This window comes from Gossypium raimondii, chromosome 5, assembly GCF_025698545.1.
Source record: "Gossypium raimondii isolate GPD5lz chromosome 5, ASM2569854v1, whole genome shotgun sequence".
NCBI classification, from domain to species: Eukaryota; Viridiplantae; Streptophyta; class Magnoliopsida; order Malvales; family Malvaceae; genus Gossypium; species Gossypium raimondii.
In genome coordinates, this window is record NC_068569.1 from 47,769,264 (window position 1) to 47,789,077 (window position 19,814).

Below are 19,814 nucleotides of genomic sequence, written 5' to 3' on the forward strand. Positions count from 1 at the left end.
ATAATGTTAGGATATATATACATGTATATATAAGTTATTGAAATTAGTTAAAGTATGAATGTTGCATAGGTATAAATTCTTGATTTTAAGCAGAGGTATGTATAATACATATATATGGTACGAATATATATATAAGTGGTTCAAGGTATGTTTCAATTATCGTGAAATGAATCTAATGTTATGAATTAAAGATATTTATATATTGTTCGAATATATGTGTATATAAATATATAGGGTTTTTGAATTGATTGAAGTATGGAAGTTATGAAAATATGTATATGAAGTCTCAATATATATATGTATATAATTGTATAATTTTTTGGAATTGAATTTAAGGTATGAATTATATATTATGGAATAAGTGTGGTTTGAATGGGTATAAACGTATATACAATTATTTGTATTGAGCTAAAAGTATGGATTGTAAGTACGTATATATAAGCGAGCTATGGTCCGCCAATTTCTTGAAAGTGTGGTTAATGCTACATGAATTATAATGATATGTTTTAAACATGTGTAATGCCAAGATGAGAAAGTATTCTTGTATTTGTGATATTCGTGTTCGTACCTAGCGTGCTTTATGCCGTTGAATTTTCGGACTTTAAGTCTAGCGGTGCTACGTGTTTGATCCGAATCAAAGTTATAAACCTAGCGTGCTACGTCGGTGATCCTAATCAAAGCTATAAGCCTAGCGTGCTAAGTGCCGCTGAATCTGCTTAAATTAAGTGATTCTATGTATTGAGTATAAATATATATGATTTTGTTTATATGAAATGGATAAGTTTATGAACATTGTATCAAGGTGGTTGATGATTATATAATCGTTCAATCTTTGTGAATAGTAAGTATGTATATATATATATCGGTTGTCATGAAATTGTTGGATATATATATATATGTGTATATATGTATGCATTCGGCATAGGTGGGTATAGGTGTAAATGTGCATTCGGCACTTATAGTGGATAAGTATAAAATTATGCTTTTGGTATATGTATTTGAACAATTATATTTAAATGGATCCGATGAAGTGCGAACAATAAGTACTATAGAAATCAAGATATGCGTTAATGATTATGTTAGTAAATTGATTATATGCATATAATGTATATACATTTGTTCATTTATGTGTATTAGATAAATACACATCCATTTAGATTTAAACAAAATGACTTAATATAGCAATGTTTGATTAGTAATTATTATTGATAATTGTGATTTCAATAAATTTAATTAAAGAATTATATGATTCTTTTATATGTATTTTAGATATGCTATAGACTTACTAAGCTATAAAAGCTTACTTTGTTTGTTTTCGTCCATTTGCTTTTATAGATTTTGGAGACGCGTTATGAGCTCGGGGATCATCAAAGATAGTCCATCACACTATCGACTTCTTTTGGTATTTTGTTAAATATTTGAACTCAATCTTATGGCATGTATAGGTTTGAGTACGATGTTAATTACATTTTGATTGTAAATTATAATAGCTATGCGAAAGTAATTAAATTTTTACGTTGTGATCAGTTTGGTCTTAAAAATGTTGAATTTGTTCGGTAATGCCTCGTAACCCTAATTCGGCGACGGATACGGGTTAGGGGTGTTACACGTAATCAGAATCGAAATGGGAATGGTAATCAAAGTCAGAGAACACCAACTCAAGGTGCAAATCGAGCTGAGGCGAGACAACCTGCTTTGGTTTATGCAGCTAGGCACTGAGAGGATAGAGATGTGGCTGACGTCATAACAGGTACCTTCACTATTTACTCAGTACCTTATTTTGTTTTGATTGATATAGGATCTACCCATTCATATGTTGCTTGTAATGCGGTCTTAAAATTGGGAATTGGGGTAAAGGAAACCGAAAACACTGTAATTGTAGTTAGTCCCTTAGGATCCTCCACACTTGTGAATAGAGTTTATAAAATATGCCCTTTAGAGGTACAAGGAGAGGTGCTTCTTGTTGATTTGATGGAGCTTCCTTTCAATGAATTCGATTTGATTTTGGGGATGGACTGATTAGTTGAGCATCAAGTTCCATTGGATTGTGCATTGAAGAGGGTGACTTTGGTGACTAAGTCTGGGAAAGAAGTTATCATGGTAAGGGAACGTCAGAATTACCTATCTAATGTAATTTCTGCTTTAGCAGCAGAAAAAATGGTGCGAAGCGTTTTTGGATAGTCGATTATATGTTTTAATAGGACAATAATTTTATTTTATTCGATAACTAAAACCAATTTTGCTTTACTAGGGAATTATGAAAGAAAGAAAATTAAATTATTATATAAAGCATTATTTTTTTAATTCTTGCATCTGTAGATTTATAATGTACAAAAAGTAATAATTATGTTTTAATTACTTTTAATAGAAAATAAATGTATAATTAATAAATACTTGCGGTTACATTTTCTTTTACTCCATATAAATAAGGGTTTTTTTTTTTACTTTTTTGAGATATTTATTGTAGTGAGTTTAATAATTAATTTTCTGTATTTGGTAAGTCCATTAAAGAGATAGATTACGAGTTTTAAAGCTGCTCCATACCTAGACAAGGATCGAACCTTCAACTACTGGTTAAGGTACGTGAAATCCTTGCCATATTATTTAACTCTCGTGATTAATAAGGTCTCCTTTTACTATGGTAGCAATGGGTATTAGTTGTAGGGTTATTATTATTTTTATTTGTGAGTTTCAATATTTTTTATTGTTATAATTTTTGTTACTTTTATTGTGGTATTCTTTTGTATCCTCTTCTCATTACTTTGGTTTATTTTATTTTATTATTTTTTGTCATCTATCATTTTGCTATGAATGCCAATTAAATTTCTTTCTTAAATTTTTATTTAAGTATTTTATTCTTAATTTTGAGCTTTATTTTAAAAAATTATTTTATATTATTTTGAAAGTTAAAATATTTTTATTGTGTATGACATATCAAACTGCACAAGTCCAAAGGTTAAAAAAGTAAAAATTAAATAAATAGTTAAAATAATTTTTTATAAAATTGAGGACAAAATAAATCATTATGTTTTTGTTATCAATATATAATAAAAGTAATGAATTTTAACGAATCTTTCTAAACCTACTTTTTTATTATTTAGTATTAAAATTTAGACTCTTCCTGCACATATTTGCAACTTTTATCCTTAAGGACACGTTTGGTTCGCTGTAATGGAATAGAGGCGTAATAGTAATTCAATTGTTTGGTTGAATGTAATGGAATAGAGACGTAATAGTATTCTTGTGTTTGGTTGAATAGAATGATGTTGTAATAGCATAAGGAAAAAAGCTAAAATGACTAGAATACCCTTAGCATAATTTTTTTAGGTTGATGATTAATTTTATTGTTATTAAATTTTAAAATAAGATTATTAATATAAATAATAAATAATTTAATCATATTTTAACATAATTATTATTAAATATAATTTAATAAAATATATAATTTAATAAAATTCTTAATATTAGATATTCTTAATATTAAATTACTAAAATAATAATATATTAGATATTTTATATATTTTTCTGATTTTTAATAATTTTTAGACTTTGAAAAAGTTTACTGTATTTTTTTTATTTTTCACCTACTTTTTGAATAGAAGAAACCACATGGAACGACTAAACAAATTCTTTAAAAAGAATTTATTCCCTTTTTTTATGTATATTTGTTCTTGGTGGCTAAATTCTATTCCAACTGTTCACATGTTTTTTCATGCCTCACCCAGTTCCTTTGTCCAACAGCAATACATAGGACAGATGCATTTAGAAGCAAAATTTATACTAAAAGTAGAATTTGGATGCTATAGAATAGATGCCAAAAGATTTACAATTGTAGGTTTTTCACTTCACTTGAATCTGAAAACACTTGCAAGCAATCAGGATTTTGAACTTTGCAGAAAAGCTCACCAATCTCACAAATAATTTACAAAGTAATGGAACTGGCATAAAAAAACCACACACACACATCTTGTCGTCCGTATTTGCGGTCTGGAATGGCCAACAAATCGAGCAAATCCTGAACCAAAAACCTTTCTCCTTCTTTGGTGGTGCTACCTTGGTATCCCTCTTGGCTACGAGATCAGCCATGAACTTAACAACAGCCTAATGTAGAAAGAAGTTGAATGAGTTAGTAGCTCATAAGAAATCAAATAGGAAAGGTCCCAGCAAGTTAAATTTGTAGCCAGATTAGCATTACCTGATCACCCAATTTGATTACTTCTCTTGGTGGAACTTCCAAGGGAGTCTCATCAGCTCGGAAAACTCTCAATTTTGACAATAATCTGAAAGAATCCCAATGTTCATACATTAAAAGATCATGTCTACTAACCTCAAACTGATAACTCAAACAACAATTTGTTCAGTCATGACTTGCTTTAGCCATATGGATTAAGGATTGTCAACTATGACTTCACTGCCTGCTTCATGTATATCAGAGCAGACCGCAACATTGCCCTAGCTTTCTTATCAGGAGTGCAACCAGACAAAATCATCTCTTCATATACAACTGGGACCTTAATCCAAACCACACAGAGTATCTTTAAATAACAAAACATAGATGTTACAATTGTAAATAGATGATGTAGAAGCAGAATTGATCAGACCAATACCATAAATTTGTTTGATCTTTCAACATTTTTTAGTGGACAGGAAAACTAGAATAAATGTTGCTATATGCTACAGAAGAGAGGGGAGGGGTGAGGGATAGTCAGATCTCGGTAAGATGCAAGTTTATAGTTGTTTCAGTAGATGGTGACTTACAACCGAGATTCAAATCTCCAATAACTATAATCAAATGACTCAACATAGTCATATAGGGAGAAAGAATACAAAAACAGCAAAAAGCAAAGCTAGCATGCAACTGATCCAAATGGCTATCTATACAAAGGCACAGAAAATATTATTTGTGATGCAGAAAAGCAAAGGGCTATTATCTCGTTCTCATAACAGGAAGGACACGTTATACCTTATGAAACTTGTCAACACGGATAAGAGTTTTCATAAGTGTGGTATATGTGACAACGTCTGGTTTCACACCCTGTATATAAATTAAACCAGATAATAGTGTCATAATTATGACCTAAAAGAATAGTACCAATAACTTCAACGCAAGCAAACGAAGGTAACAGGGTACTCACGTTTGAATATGCAGTAGCAGCCTGTAGAAGAACATTCATTCTACCATCAAATAGTCAACTGTACTCATATCAATTACAAAAAAATTCATATGGAGCAATGCAACTTGTATTCATGATGTTCATATATGTATGCATGTATGTATGCATGTATGTATGTATGTATTTGGTTTATAGAAATAACAAATATACATATTGCTATAAACGCCATACCTTCTGAAAATAAGATCTCATGGAATCCCAATGTTCTTTGGCACTCTCTCTAAATTTGTGATATTCATCTCCCTTAGCTACAAATTACAAAAATTCTGAATTGTAAAGAAAAAGATGATGAAAAATAGTACAGAAACGTATATACAGGATGTACAAAAGAGTTTATGATGAATATTTTGAGAAATGGTTATAAATGCTACGTGAAGAAGGAAATAAAAACAATACAACCCCTTAAGGAAAACTACATCCAATCAAGAATCACCGTAAAATTCTTCTGTTCCTTTTTCTTCTTATTATTTCAATAGACTTTTTTAAGTTCTAAAAAGGAACCAAAGAGTGACCTAACCACTTTTACGATTATTCTTATGTCTTGATTTCTCATAATAAGTAGATGGGGCAGTTATTCAAGTAGCTCTGAGTACTTGTATATTCAAATTATGGCAGGAGTAGGACAAACAGAAGAAAAGTAATGCATATGTATCTAGCATACATATGATTAACAATGAAAAGATAATTAATAGCAATTTTTCAATTTACCCTTCCAATAGAGGTGATCAAGTGCAATTTAGCAAATAAAACTGTTTATAATGATATTCATAACCCCATTTCAAAACTAGAGGTCACAATACAAACAAACTCACACATACAATAACATGCAAAGCCTGAGAAAATTAACAAGAGAATACCATAGATATCCTACTGAGGTTCTGCCTGCAGCTAAACCTGCATCCGACTAAGACAAGTCAACAGTTTCAGAAAAACATTTACCTCTAGGCTTGGGTTCAACCATAAATTTAATTTTTAAAAAGAATTTGTAACAATATGAATCTAGTAGATACCCATTTAAAATGTTTCAGCTATATCCGATAGCTCTTTGGTTCATAAAAGAAATTCCTAAGCTACCTCAAAGAACAAAAACTTGAAATCAGAAACTATGAGGCTTCACAGAATAAACTTTCTCGGATACATCACAGAATCATACTTCACCTCAAGAATTATTTTTCATGGAACAGAAATATACAAAGCTATACGCAACAAGTAATAGAATCACATTGAAAAAAATTTCATATGTTCAATCGAACAAGCAATAGAATCAGTCAAAGAAAAGCCGAATGAAAATCATAAGAAAGGAATCAAAATTAGAAGAACAAAAAACAAATATTCCAGATTTGAGCAAAAGCAAAACTAACCTGTAAAATAAACAGGGAACCAGCGACCTGCTAAAATAATGATGGTAACGACCTGTCACTCAAAACTGAAGAGTTAGAAAATGGAGAAAAGAAAAACGAAATCGATTTTACAGAAAAGAAAAATAGGGAAAGAGTGCGAGCATTTTTCGTTGTTAGAAGAAGAAGAAGTAGAAATCGATGGAAGAAGAAGCAGAAATTACCTATGCAATATCAATGGAAGAAGAAGCAGAAATCGATGAGGGCAGAATATGGAATAGAAAATAAGAAACGGTAAGGAATCCCTAATCGGCGCTCAGTGTGGGGAATGCCTATTACAGCCAATGGGCGTAATAGGGACAGAATGGATTCGGGACGTAATGCTATTACAGGCAACCAAACGCCCGTTTGGTGGTGGGCCCGCAGAATAGGGGAATGCATTCCTATTCCCCCAACCAAATATAGTGTAAATTCCATAGCTAAAGCTTTAGGAGCACCTTTACTAATGAAATATAATTTTTATTTAAATAATTAATTTCTTCTTTAAATATTTAGATTAAGTTCGAATTTTGAAGTTGATATTATTGAGGGAGTTTTTCTTAAATAACACCTTTCATCCGAGCATAACTATACTTAAATCAGAAAACGGATGGGAACACATGTATTTATTAAAACAATTTTTATATAGAAATATCAACATTCTATGCCTATTATTAATTTTTATTAAATAATCTACACTCACATGATATTAAAACATTGATAACTAATCATATAATGACAACTCATTAAATAAAACTTAAAAGTAAATAAAATAATCAATTTTATAAATTATACATGGATAAACCGATTAGTATATAAATTTATACATGGATAGTATATTAAATGTAAATCTTTTGGAAAATGGAAACCTTCCTTTATTTGCTTGAGGGAATGCTATATTTATCAAACAATTTAATTTAAGTCCATGTTTAATTTTAAGTGACTTTTTATCTACTTATTATTTTCTATACTTTTTTTTTTGAAAGAGTTCTATAATTTAAGGTATGTTTGATAAACTGAAAATTAAATACTAAATTTTTACTACTAAACTTTATGAGTGTTGAATTTATAGTAGAAAATTATTTGGTAATTAGTAAATATAATTATTGAACATAATTATATTGTTTGGTAAAAGTAAATATTGATTTTTATATAAAAACATATTTTTAATTTAAATCTTATTAATATAATATTTTATATTATTTTGAATAGGTTTGGATGAAAGATAAATATCATAATTTGAATATCTATTTTTTAAGAAAAAGAAATTTTGTTTTAATTTTTAATAAAATAAAATAAACTTAATATTTTCTATCTTAAGTGATAAATAGCTACCTACCTACTTCTCTTATTGAACATTTTTTTGTTGAAAATTTTATATTAAGTAAAAAATTAAATGGGTATCAAACACGTTTAAAATATTAAATGTTAACCATGGTAGTTAGATGAGATGGCAAGGGTCTTTCCTACCTTAAGTGGTTAGGGGTTCAATCATCGCCTTGGATATGGAGTAGCTTTAAAATTCGTGGCCAGTATCTACCGCCTTAATGGGCCTACAGAATGCAAAGGGTTAGATACTGGGTTTGCTCTGGTAGAGATACCTTGAGAAATTAAAAAAATGAAATAAAAATTTTCGATAATTTATCAAATACACCCTAAATTAAAATATTTTTATTTGTATTTGGCAACAAATATTAATTAAATAAGTTATGATCCGTAATTAGTGAAGAAAATAAAATGTCAATTTTAAACATATAATGGTGTAAAGTAGAGGATTTATGAGGATAAAAAAGTAATTTTATTGGAAAATACTTTCCCGGCTTGGGTTAAAATCCTGATTTAAAACTAATGTCTGGTTTAAAAAGTTGCTTGTATACAATTTTTTTTGTTTGAAATCAAGGTTTGGGTTGAAATGCACTTTTCAACTTCCATCTTTTTAATTCACGGTTTCAGTGCTCACTATTTTATTGATCTCGAAAATTCTGAACTTTAAATTTTTCAAGGTGACTTTTAAATAAAAGAAATAGAGTGCCAGTGTAACAAATACTAATCCATTAAGAAAATCTAAAAATATATTTCATTACAATTATGCATCTCATTTTTCCAAAAATTAAATAAAAATATTTTAAAGTATTCTATATTAGTATTTATTTTAATTAGCATATGCAATTGATCCGTGCATTGCATCAGTATGCAAACTAATTAATAAGTGAAATATTTAATAGCTCTATTGATAAGATAATGTATGATATCAAATTTAGAAGGGTAATTATACAAATGATCGCTTAACTTTAAATTTTTAATTTAGATACTAATGTTTGAATTTGTTCCTATTTTGGTCACCGATGTTAAATTGATATCTAAAAGCTTTTTTCTAACCAAGATAATACCATTTAGTCCTCAATACTTATTCTATCAGTTTGATCCTAATTTTAATAATTCAATAAATTTAACCCTTCATATTTACAAATTCTATCAATTTGATCCTCAAACTTCTTAACCAAAGCTTTTAACTTTTAAAATAGAGGCATTCCACATCTATTAATTTGTAAAACCCAAAAAGAAAAAAAAACTTTAGTTATCAATGAATAGATGTGCAATGCCTCTCTTGTAAAAGCTAAAAGCTTTGGTTAGAAAGTTTAATGATAAAATTGATAGAAGTTGTTAATGTAAAGGATTAAATTTATTGAATTGTTTAGAACTAAGATCAACCCGATAGAATAAGTATTGGGGACTAAATGTGTTATTATACCAATTAGAAAAAGCTTTTGTTATTAATTTAATGACGGGTGACCAAAATAGGAACGAATTCAAATGTTAATGTCTAAATTAAAAAATTTTAAGATTGGGCGACCACAATAGAAACACGAGTATAATGAGACGACCATTTGTATAATTTACTCAATTTAAATTTATTTGAATATAATTAATTAGGCTTAACAATTTAGACCTCATTATAATTACAAATAATGAAAAATATGAAACGCTAAAAATAGCCAAAATTTCTATAAAATAATATATATTTAATATTGCTAATGGTGAGTTTGGATGGGCGATTGGGTGCGGTGCGGTGCGGTGCGTTTAGCCTTCTTTTTGTCTCACGCTACAGTGTTGCTACAGTATCTAATCTCACCGCCACTGCTATTTTTACACTAACCGCAGATAAACGCACCGCCCATTCAAACTCACCCTAAGACTTGACAAATAAAAAAAAAGTATTGTAATATTGTCGATTTTGGTAACTCTCTTCAGTCTGCAAGCCCAGCTTCTATTGGGGGAGGCCATCATTTTTGGCTCCAGACCATTCAGTTGGATTTGTAATCTGCAAGTGTTGCCAGATTGATTCCCATACATTGTTTTTCATTGAAGGAGAAGGACGGAAGGAGGAGGAAAGATGGAAAGTGTCTTACAGAAATAAAATCCGTACAACATTTTTCCTAAAATCCCCTCTCATTTTCCCGTGTTTCTAAGAACGTTTTATCAATATAAGTTATTTTCAAGCAAACAAACACTGGAAAACCAGGAAAACATTAAAATGTATAAAAAATTATGTTAAGATAACATCAAATAAATAATGTTAAGATGACTATATAAAAAAATTCTAATAAATAAAAAAAATATACAAAATTATTAAATGTTAAAATAAAATTAAATTAAATTAAAAAATAATATGAGCGGGTCTACAATAAAGTTGACTTTTTCTTTTGCAAATATAAATAGGTTTGAGTAAATTATTAAGCCCATATTTCGAATCGGCCAAATTTGTACAGGCGTAAAGTATATTAATATTACTTGGCTTGAACCCGAACCAAACCCGACCCATAAGCACATCTAATTATACTCATTTAATTTAACTCCAAATTCATGTTTTCAGAATAAAATAATTGCACTTGTGATTGGGCAATTTACTAATAAAAGCCCTTTTTTTTTCAAAAATTACCGAAATGGGCCCATAATTTAATTATTTACCGGAATGGTCCATTTTTCGCGAAATCGTGTCCACGTCAGCGCGATGTCAAGGTACACGCCACGCGATTTGCTGCCACGTCAGCAAAGCGCGCTGACATGGCCGCGATTTCGGCCCGCGCGTGAACAGTACCCAACGGTCAAAAAAATAAAATACCGGGCCCATTTTGATAAATTTTAAAAATATAGGGCTTTTTTGGTATTTTGCCCGAAAAAAGAAAGCATTTTGAATCGTTGTGTAGAGTTGGAGGGATGTCAAATTTTGGGAGGATTAGAGGCAGGATCTGTGAAATCAATTGAAATGGTGCGTGGTGAAATCAATGGAAACGAAACGGTGGGTTTTGAATTAATAATTCATGAACAGTTTATGTTTTTTAGCTTGGAAAACTTTGAAAGGCCATAACTTTTGGCTCGGTTGTCCGATTGAGACGATTTTTTTTATTTCGAATAACTTTTCGAGATCTACGCGCTGACAAACAGCCGAAGGCGGTTTGCCACAGTTTTCATCGAAAAAGATCCTTTTTTACCTCTAAATTTTGATTTTTTCGGTTTAAAATTGAATTTTGAAACATTCAAATCATTATTTTCCTTATTTATTTGAAGTAAACACCGGATTTTTTTTACAGAATTGTTGTATTATTTTTTCTAATTTGACACGTGTATGGAATAGGTCCGATTAATCATTAGAACGTAAGTAATATAATTAAGATAATAACGGTATTTTTATAATATGTTAATTAATTAGTTTAGCTTAGTTGGTTAAGATGTTTGCTCTATTCCCTTAGTACCTTGGTTCAAATCTTGTTGGTAATAATTTTGAATCTTTTTGTACTTGTTGCATTTATTTTTTAATAAATTAACTCTTCAATATTACATTAATATGTATTATTAGGGAAAAATACCAAAAAACCCTATTTTTTTAAATTTACGAAATGGTCCCGTATTTTATTATTTACCGAATGGGCCATTTTTCCAAAATCAGCGTCACGTCGGTAGCGCTTTATTACGTGGACACAAATCGCGCCTACGAGGACGCGATTTGTGTCCACGTAAGCAAAGCGCGCTGACGTGGACGTGATTTTCTGACACGTCCCCTGACATCGCGCTGACATGGACACGATTTTGGGGAAAATAACCCATTCCGGTAAATAATAAAATACCGGGCCTATTTCGATAAATTTTAAAAAAATAAGGCTTTTATGTGTAATTTTCCCCTTGTGATTACAACATTTATGAATATCTTTCTTCGCTTTCTCTTTATTCCTTAGCTCTTTTACCCGAGAAAAAATAAAATAACTTAATTATCCATAATTGTCAGAAAAACTAAAGCCATCAAAATTCAAATAATGCGTTCTTATTGAATCGGAATAGCTCCTTAACAAGAGCTGGAGTAGCTCAGTCGGTTAGAGCGTATGGCTGTTAACCATAAGGTCAGAGGTTCGACCCCTCTCTCTAGCGCTTACTTTCCTTTTTCTTTTCTTTCATAAATCGATGTTTTGAATGTTTATCAATTGATCTATCATATATGAAAATAATAATAATTAGAAATTATTGAATAAATAAATTCACATTGCAAAAAATCATATCATATATCTGTATATTAATCTAATATATTATATTTATTGATTAAAATTTGTATATTAAAACATACATCAAAATTTTTAATTTAAAATTATGTATAATTAAATTATTACTTTTAAAATTAATTTCAACGTAAAACACATTAAATATAAATAGGAATGATGGAAAGTATCATATAACACATTTACATATTTAAATTAAATTTAAAATTTTTCAGTTTTTTAAAATAATTTAATTACTTTTTTATCTGAATATTCAAGTTTAAACATTAAAAGATTTTGGAATTGGAAAATTTTAAAGATTTTTTTTTTTTGAAAATAGACCATTAATCCTAAAAAGCAGCACAACTGAACCTTCTGGAAGCCATTCATGCTGCTGTAAATTTTGCCCAATCAGCATAATGACTTTCTGTCGTCTTGTCCCTTCACCTGCCATTTCTTCTTCAAGACGAAATCATACTCCCGAGGAAACCCCAACTTCTGTCTTTCCTTTACCAGCCTCCACCCGATTTACCCGTTTCATCTTCTCCCCCTCTGTTCATTCCGATTCTCCCACTCTATCCCTTTCCTCCTGATCTTCTGAATATTCAGGGACTCCCTCAACAAGGTATACTATTCTTTTATCCCTCAGCGTTGCTTTTGCTATCGAATGCGCAAGACTGTTAACTGCTCTTGGAACATATTCAAATCTGCATTCCTGGAATCTTGATTGTAGCTTATGAATATCACTGATGTAGGCACATACCTGTGATTTATCTGGAATATTAGACTTGCATTTCTTTATTATCGATTAAACAATTTTTAAACAATTTTTTAATTTAAAGTATCTATTAAACAATTTTTTAAACATTCAAATTTATTAGTTTAAAGTAATTATATACGTTTTAAACACTTTTATAATTAAAAAAACCAAATTTTAAAATTATTTTTATAGTTAATTTTAAAATTATTTAATATTAGAATTGATATATTTTAAATTCGTAATGAGTAATAATTTCTTTTAATTATTTTTAATTCACTTTGTAATAAAACGATAACATAAATAATTAAAATATAATCTAAATAAATAAAATTATATACCTTAATTGTGTGTATATATACACGATGGTTTTATGTTTACAGTGTAATTGAAGTGTTAAGGTGAAAAATAATTTGGATAGTGTTGCCACTCTACTCATTTCCATAAGATTCAATAAAGAGAGAAGGGGTTTGGTTACATTAACCCGTACAAGTTCAAGGGGAATGGCTACAGGGCTGATTAACAGCACACTGCCTTTATGGTTGCTCAGGTCACTTTCATAATTGCCTGAAGCTTTCAACGAAATTGCTGCAAATAAGCTTCTTGTTTTTGAAATTGTACGGCACAAATAAGGGTAGAAATAGAGGGATTTAGAACCATTGTAGCTGAAACTATGACCCAAAGTTGAATACAAGGCTTACCACCGGCATATAGAAAGAAGGCAGGCCAAAAAAAGGGTTGTTCTTGTACATTTCATTGAGTAAAGTTGAGACAAAAGATGGAATTTTTCACCCAAGGTGTTGTTCTTGTACATTTCATTGAGTAAAGTTGAGCAATTACTTCTTGTCGTGCTAGATAAATAATGTTAAACCATTACTGTTTCAAGTTCATTCAAACATATGCAGAAAGTAGACAACAAAAGCAGGAGGATAAACTCATTTATCAACAAGAGTGGCTTTACTTTTCACATTAAAAACACAAACTTCATCAACCACATAAAGTCATAGTACCCATCGCTTTTTTTATCCCACACAAAAGCAAAGGAGACAGGCACTCGCTCACAAGTTACAAACATCTTTACCCGGAAATTTCAATGGACTTCACATCGCCCTTTTTGACTTCAAGTTTGGGAATAGTAACAGTAAGCACTCCATTTTCCATGGAAGCCTTGATCTGATCCATCTTGGCATTCTCCGGCAGTCTGAACCTCCTCATGAACTTGCCACTACTGCGTTCCACCCGATGCCATGTGTCCTTCTCGTCTTCCTTCTCTACATTCCTCTCCCCGCTTATCTGAAGCACCCTGTCATCTTCAACCTCCACTTCCACTTCTTCTTTCTGAAGCCCTGGAACATCAGCCTTGAACACGTGAGCTTCTGGGGTTTCCTTCCAGTCGATTCGGGGGTTGACAAATGCCGATGTTTCTGAAGAGCGCGTGGAGAGTGGTGAAGAGAAAGGGAAGTCCTTGAAAAGATCCCAAACATCAAGAGAGAATGGATCAAAGACGCTGCTGCGAAGGTTGCCAAAGAAGCTTGGAATGAGAGACATAGTCGGGAATGGAATGAAAAATAAGATTATAAGTAGGAAAACTAGAAGTAAGAGAGCTGCCATAGAGTTTCCGTGACTGGGTAACTTAGACACCTGAAATGCAGTTTTTATAAGGATTTTCCAACGGATCCAATGAAAACAACAGTTTGATTGTCTAGGATATTCGGGGATGTTCGTATTCCCTATGGGCCGCTTTAAACGCTGATGAATTGACATATTTAATATATTTTAATTATTAAATACAATTAATTCCTACATATATAAATTAATTATATTATATTACAATGTTTCCGACCCAATACTAAGCTGAATGATCTAATTTAATGCCACATGGATTATCTACTAGGATGACATGTGGAATATCCTAGAAATAAGGATAATTTGTTTGATTTCATGGTATCCTATGTCACCAAAATTAACCATTAATTAGGATGATTTTCGTTTTAAAAATATTGAATTCATCCCTGACTTAAGGTTCGTATATATTGATTATAAATACTGATTTTATTAATTTTGATAGTGATTTTATTTTCTGTCAGGTATTTTAATTATTATGCTCTTTATTTATTATTTATTTATTTTAATGGTTTACTTAATCAAGGGATTTTATTCAAAAATAGAGAGACGATTATTTGAATTTTCAATTATTTTTCAACATTGATGATTCAAGATAACTTAACCGCTATACCAAATAGTAAATGTATTTAAATCAAGAAACTTCTAGTTTACTATAACATGTATTTTAATTATACTAATAGTTATATAGTACAGACTTGAAGATAAGACAAATAATTTCTCTAAAACACATTTCTTTCCAAATATAATTGTTATAATTTGTAAATACTCAACGTTTTTATCATTTGTAGTCCCAATATAATATTCATTTCAATGGATATCTTTGAAACTTAACAAATTTCTCCATTATTTTGATGAAAATAGTGCATCATTTATAATAAAACATTGTCCCTTGGGGTAATAATATTGTAACTCTTCCAGAGCCTTCGATTAATTTTGCACTACTAGATATAGTCTTGACATTTTCATTGTTTGTAATTAAATGAGTAAATATATTTTCTATCTTTAAGTATAGTATGCATTGTAGCACTGTCGCAAGATATATGTCTTCATTCTTAATCGTGGTTTCAACCAAATGATCCATATTCTTCATTAAAACAAAAACATCATAAGAAATAATGTAAACACTAAAAATTATAACAAAACATACTAAAGCCACACAACCATAAATAACAAAAATTATAAAATCATCAAATAAATATAAAATATTATTATATATTTTAAAACTCTTGATTTCTAGCCTTAAAGAAATCCTCTACATCAAGATAAGATCATATCAACAAAATTTTTAAAATCATCATCATTGTGCAAATTTAGCCTCTACATTATCATTTCGATAAGCCAAATGTGTTTCAATATTATTTCATTTCCTTTGGATGGAAGCTTGATAAAGCTTTACAATATGTTCAAGCGTGTGACAGGTACGCAACCAATGCCTACTCACATCACATCGGTGGCAAAATTTTCAGTGCCTTTTGAAGGATTGCTTGGATCATCATCTTTCTCTTTCTTTTCTATTTTATTGTATTTTTCTTTTGGTGTTCATAATACTTGTTAGCACCTTGATAACGATAGTTATAGTGTCCTCTACCACGTCTATAGCGATGACCACGACCGCGATTTCTTTCATTTGTATAATTATTGTGTATTATTTCATCATGACGAGGGTCAAGTTATGTTGTTGTTATGCTTTTTGCCCTCTTTTTATAAAACTTTCAGGGAAACTCTAATTTATGGGAGATATTATCTCTCGTTTGTGGATGTGAAGGGGAATCTTCTGAGCAATGATAAACTCGATAATGAGTTAGGCTCAAACAAAAAAATCAGATGGGCAAGTCTTAGTTCTAGTTGCAAGAGGCAGACAACAAACCTGAAAAACAAATCAAAACAGGTCTAAAGCAAGGTCCAAATCTAGAAGTCATGACAAATAGTGTGGCAATTGTAAAAAGGTGGGTCACATTAAGGTAGAATGTTCGAAACTTCAAAATAAAATCAAAAGAGATGCCGAAAATGATGTGAAAGATAAGTAAAAAGTTGAAGTTGTTGGTGCTAGTGTAGTCGAAGAGAGAGGTAATGATTTCTTGTTGGTATTAATGAGCAAAAGCTCTCATCTTACTTCCGAATAGATTTTAAATTCAAAGTGCTTCTATTACATGTGTCCCAACAATGACTGGCTCTCCACGTACAGTTCAGTTGAAGGTGAAGTTATATTGATGGGGAATAACTCTCCATGTAAAATATCTGGAACTTGAACAGTACAAATTAGGATGCACAACGTACTTATTCGGACGCTATCAGATGTCAGGTATGTTCCTGATTTAAAGAAAAATCTTATCTCATTGGGAATTTGAGATTCTAACAGTCGCAGGATAATCATTAAGTTAAATGGCTTAAAAGTTTCTCATGGGGCTCTTGTTATGATAAAAGGACAGAAAAAGGGCAATCGATACATTCTGCAAGGGTCAATGCTTCTAGTGTGGCTACAATTACCGAAGAAAAGCCAAAATCGCCACCACGTCGCGATGAAAATCAACCTGACGTCGCGACGACACGACGTGACTCTTATTCCACCAATTTCAATTCAACTAAACTTTGGCATTTGCTACTGGATCATATGAGTGAGAAAGGTATGATATTCTTGTGCAATGGAAGTCTTCTCAAAGATACTAGAGTTGGTAAGTTAGGTTTCTACGAGCAATGCATTTTTGGGAAACAAACCCAAGTTGGTTTTGATTCAGCTATGTACAGAACAAAAGGGAATATATATTACATTCATTTCGATTTATGAGGTCCATCTTCTAACATCTCAAAAGGAGGTAAAAAAACATTAAATATAAATAGGAATGATGGAAAATATCATATAACACATTTACATATTTAAATTAAATTTAAAATATTTCAATTTTTAAAATAATTTAATTACTTTTTATCTGAATATTCAAGTTTAAACATTAAAAGATTTTGGAATTGGAAAATTTTAAAGAAATTAGTATCTATTAAACAATTTTTAAACATTCAAATTTATTAATTTAAAGTAATTATATACGTTTTAAACACTTTTATAATTAAAAATCAAATTTTAAAAACTATTTTTATAGTTAGTTTTAAAATTGTTTAATATTAGAATTGATATATTTTAAATTCTTAATGAGTAATAATTTTCTTTCAATTATTCTTTTCAAATTCAATTAATAGAATTAACGGTAGGTGGCATTTCGTAATAAAACGATAACATAAGTGATTAAAACGTAACATTTTAAACATAAATAATTAAAATATAATCTAAAGTAAATAAAATGACTATTTTATAGTTTAAAAACTATATATTTTAATTTTGTGTATATATATATATATATATATATATATATATACACACGACGGTAACTATAGTGACAACTTTTTTAATTTGGATAGTGTTGCCACTCTACTCATTTCCATAAGATTCAATAAAGAGAGAAGGGGTTTGGTTACATTAACCCGTACAAGTTCAAGGGGAATCGCTACAGGGCTGATTAACAGCACACTGCCTTTATGGTTGCTCAGGTCACTTTCATAATTGCCTGAAGCTTTCAACGAATTTGCCGCAAATAAGCTTCTTATTTTTGAAAATGTACACCTTAGAAGGAAGTAATGGCAGAAATCACAGTAGAAATAGAGGGATTTGGAACCATTGTAGCTGAAACCATGACCAAATGTTGAATACAAGGCTTACTACCGGCATATAGAGAGAAGGCAGGCCAAAACAAGGGTTTATCCTAGATGAAGAATGGCGATTAAGTTGAAAGAAGAGATGGAATTTTTCACCCAAGGTGTTATTCTTGTACATTTCATTGAGTGAAGTTGATAACTACTTCTTGTCGTGCTAAATAAATAATGTTAAACCATTACCATCTGCAGAAAGGAGACAACAAAAGCAGGAGGATAAACTCATTTATTATTTTTCACATTAAAAACACAAACTTCATCAACCACATAAAGTCATAGTACCCATAGCTTTTTTTATCCCACACAATTGACAATAGGCACAAGACTCGCTATCTCAAAGCAAAGGAGACAGGCACTCACAAGTTACAAACATCTTTAGCCGGAAATTTCAATGGACTTCACATCGCCCTTTTTGACTTCAAGTTTAGGAATAGTAACTATAATGATCCAAAATTTACGGGCATAAAAAAAGTACATTATCAGACTCCGTCTTAATGAAATGGATTTGTAAATAATTATTAGAAATATTTATGAGTTTAGTAGTGTATTTAATTAGGTTTTAATTAAGTGAATTTAACTTAATTAAGAGAGAATAAGAAGAAGGATTAGATTGAATAAAGGGTAAAAGTTAAATTATAGATTAAAAGAAAATATAAAGGACTAAAATGGCAAATATGCTATTAAATAATAGTTGAGGCGGCAAAACGATGAGAAAGAAAATCTAAAGATTTTAATGATTTAATTTATTATTAATTAATATTAAAATATAATAGTATAAATTATTATTTAATTGATATTATCTTATTAAATTAATGAAATATATAAAATTAAAGACAAATGTATGGTAATAAAATATACATGTGTAAAAATTATATTTGTAGAATTGTAATATATTTATTTAATTACTTTTTATTTAAGTAAATAGATATTTATTATTTATTATTAGGTAAAAGATATTTATTAATTAAATAATTATATTATAAGATTTTATGTGATAAATAAATTAAAACATGACAAATGTATGGTGATGATATAATACATGTGTAAATGTAGGTAATATTACACTTGTAATAAATATATTGATTATTAAATAGATATTTATTAAATTATTATATTAAATTATTGTTGTAATTATTATTAATATTATCAAATAAATTAAATTATGACAAGTGTATGGTAGTAATAATTACATGTGTAAAAAATAATAATATACCTATATATATTAATAAAATATGTGTTACTTAATATTTAAGTATATATTATATTATATTATATTATATTATTATAATAATAATTAAAAGAATAAACAAAATAAATGAAAGAAACAAAGAAACAGAATAGAAACGAAACAGAGAAATGAAAGAAAGAAAGGAGAAAAGAAAAACTAGAGTTTGAAGGTTTAAAGCTTTAAAAGGTAAGTCAATTAAGTCCTTTTCTCTTAATTTTGATGTTTTAGAAGCTTTAGAATAAAATTTTGTTGAAATTAAGTTGAAGTTTTGAAAGTTCTTAGGTTTTTGAACATAGTTCATGTCGAACAAAATAATAAATTAGGGTTTAATTGAATGAATTTCAAATTAGAATTGATTAAATGATTAAATTGTAAACTAGACTATTAAGTTTTGTGTTGTAGGATTAAATTGAAAGAAGTTTT

At 29.6% G+C, this 19,814-nt stretch overlaps 2 protein-coding genes, 1 long non-coding RNA gene and 1 other non-coding gene across 8 annotated transcripts; 2 read left to right on the top strand and 2 right to left on the bottom strand.

Moving 5' to 3' along the window:
- Positions 1 to 3,774: 3,774 nt before the first annotated feature.
- On the bottom strand, positions 3,775 to 6,868 carry LOC105766285 (plant intracellular Ras-group-related LRR protein 5-like). Of its 5 annotated transcripts, XR_001125131.2 has the most exons (8): positions 6,736 to 6,868; positions 6,536 to 6,587; positions 6,032 to 6,068; positions 5,346 to 5,422; positions 5,136 to 5,193; positions 4,964 to 5,035; positions 4,196 to 4,511; positions 3,775 to 4,101 (listed from the first exon to the last, which is right to left on the bottom strand). XR_001125131.2 is itself a non-coding variant. In XM_052630995.1 (2 exons), exons 1-2 carry the CDS (start codon positions 4,304 to 4,306, stop codon positions 3,841 to 3,843), a joined length of 372 nt encoding a protein of 123 aa, XP_052486955.1. In that variant the 5' UTR covers positions 4,307 to 4,943; the 3' UTR covers positions 3,775 to 3,840. The 5 variants fall into 5 exon arrangements, 1 of the variants encoding a protein (XP_052486955.1); XR_001125145.2 differs by lacking the exon at positions 6,032 to 6,068 and having other exon boundaries at positions 5,136 to 5,156; XR_008196041.1 differs by lacking the exon at positions 6,032 to 6,068 and having other exon boundaries at positions 4,196 to 4,280.
- A 5,032-nt stretch (positions 6,869 to 11,900) lies between these two features.
- On the top strand, positions 11,901 to 11,974 carry TRNAN-GUU (transfer RNA asparagine (anticodon GUU)). Its single transcript has one exon. It is a non-coding gene; the product is annotated as a tRNA-Asn (tRNA).
- A 494-nt stretch (positions 11,975 to 12,468) lies between these two features.
- LOC105766288 (uncharacterized) lies at positions 12,469 to 13,631 on the top strand. The gene is made up of 2 exons (XR_001125146.2): positions 12,469 to 12,703; positions 13,219 to 13,631. It is a non-coding gene; the product is annotated as an uncharacterized LOC105766288 (long non-coding RNA).
- Positions 13,632 to 13,773: 142 nt separating this feature from the next.
- LOC105766287 (17.3 kDa class I heat shock protein) lies at positions 13,774 to 14,534 on the bottom strand. The gene has a single exon (XM_012585681.2). It carries the CDS (start codon positions 14,444 to 14,446, stop codon positions 13,913 to 13,915), a length of 534 nt encoding a protein of 177 aa, XP_012441135.2. The 5' UTR covers positions 14,447 to 14,534; the 3' UTR covers positions 13,774 to 13,912.
- Positions 14,535 to 19,814: the final 5,280 nt, after the last annotated feature.

What these genes read in the sequence shown, in the direction of transcription:
- LOC105766285 (XM_052630995.1), bottom strand. Translation starts at nt 4,306, where the DNA reads ATGTATGAACATTGGGATTCTTTCAGATTATTGTCAAAATTGAGAGTT. An exon ending in TAATCAAATTGGGTGATCAG is followed by an intron (nt 4,102 to 4,195) that starts GTAATGCTAATC and finishes TTTCTACATTAG; the next exon opens with GCTGTTGTTAAGTTCATGGC.
- LOC105766287 (XM_012585681.2), bottom strand. Translation starts at nt 14,446, where the DNA reads ATGGCAGCTCTCTTACTTCTAGTTTTCCTACTTATAATCTTATTTTTC.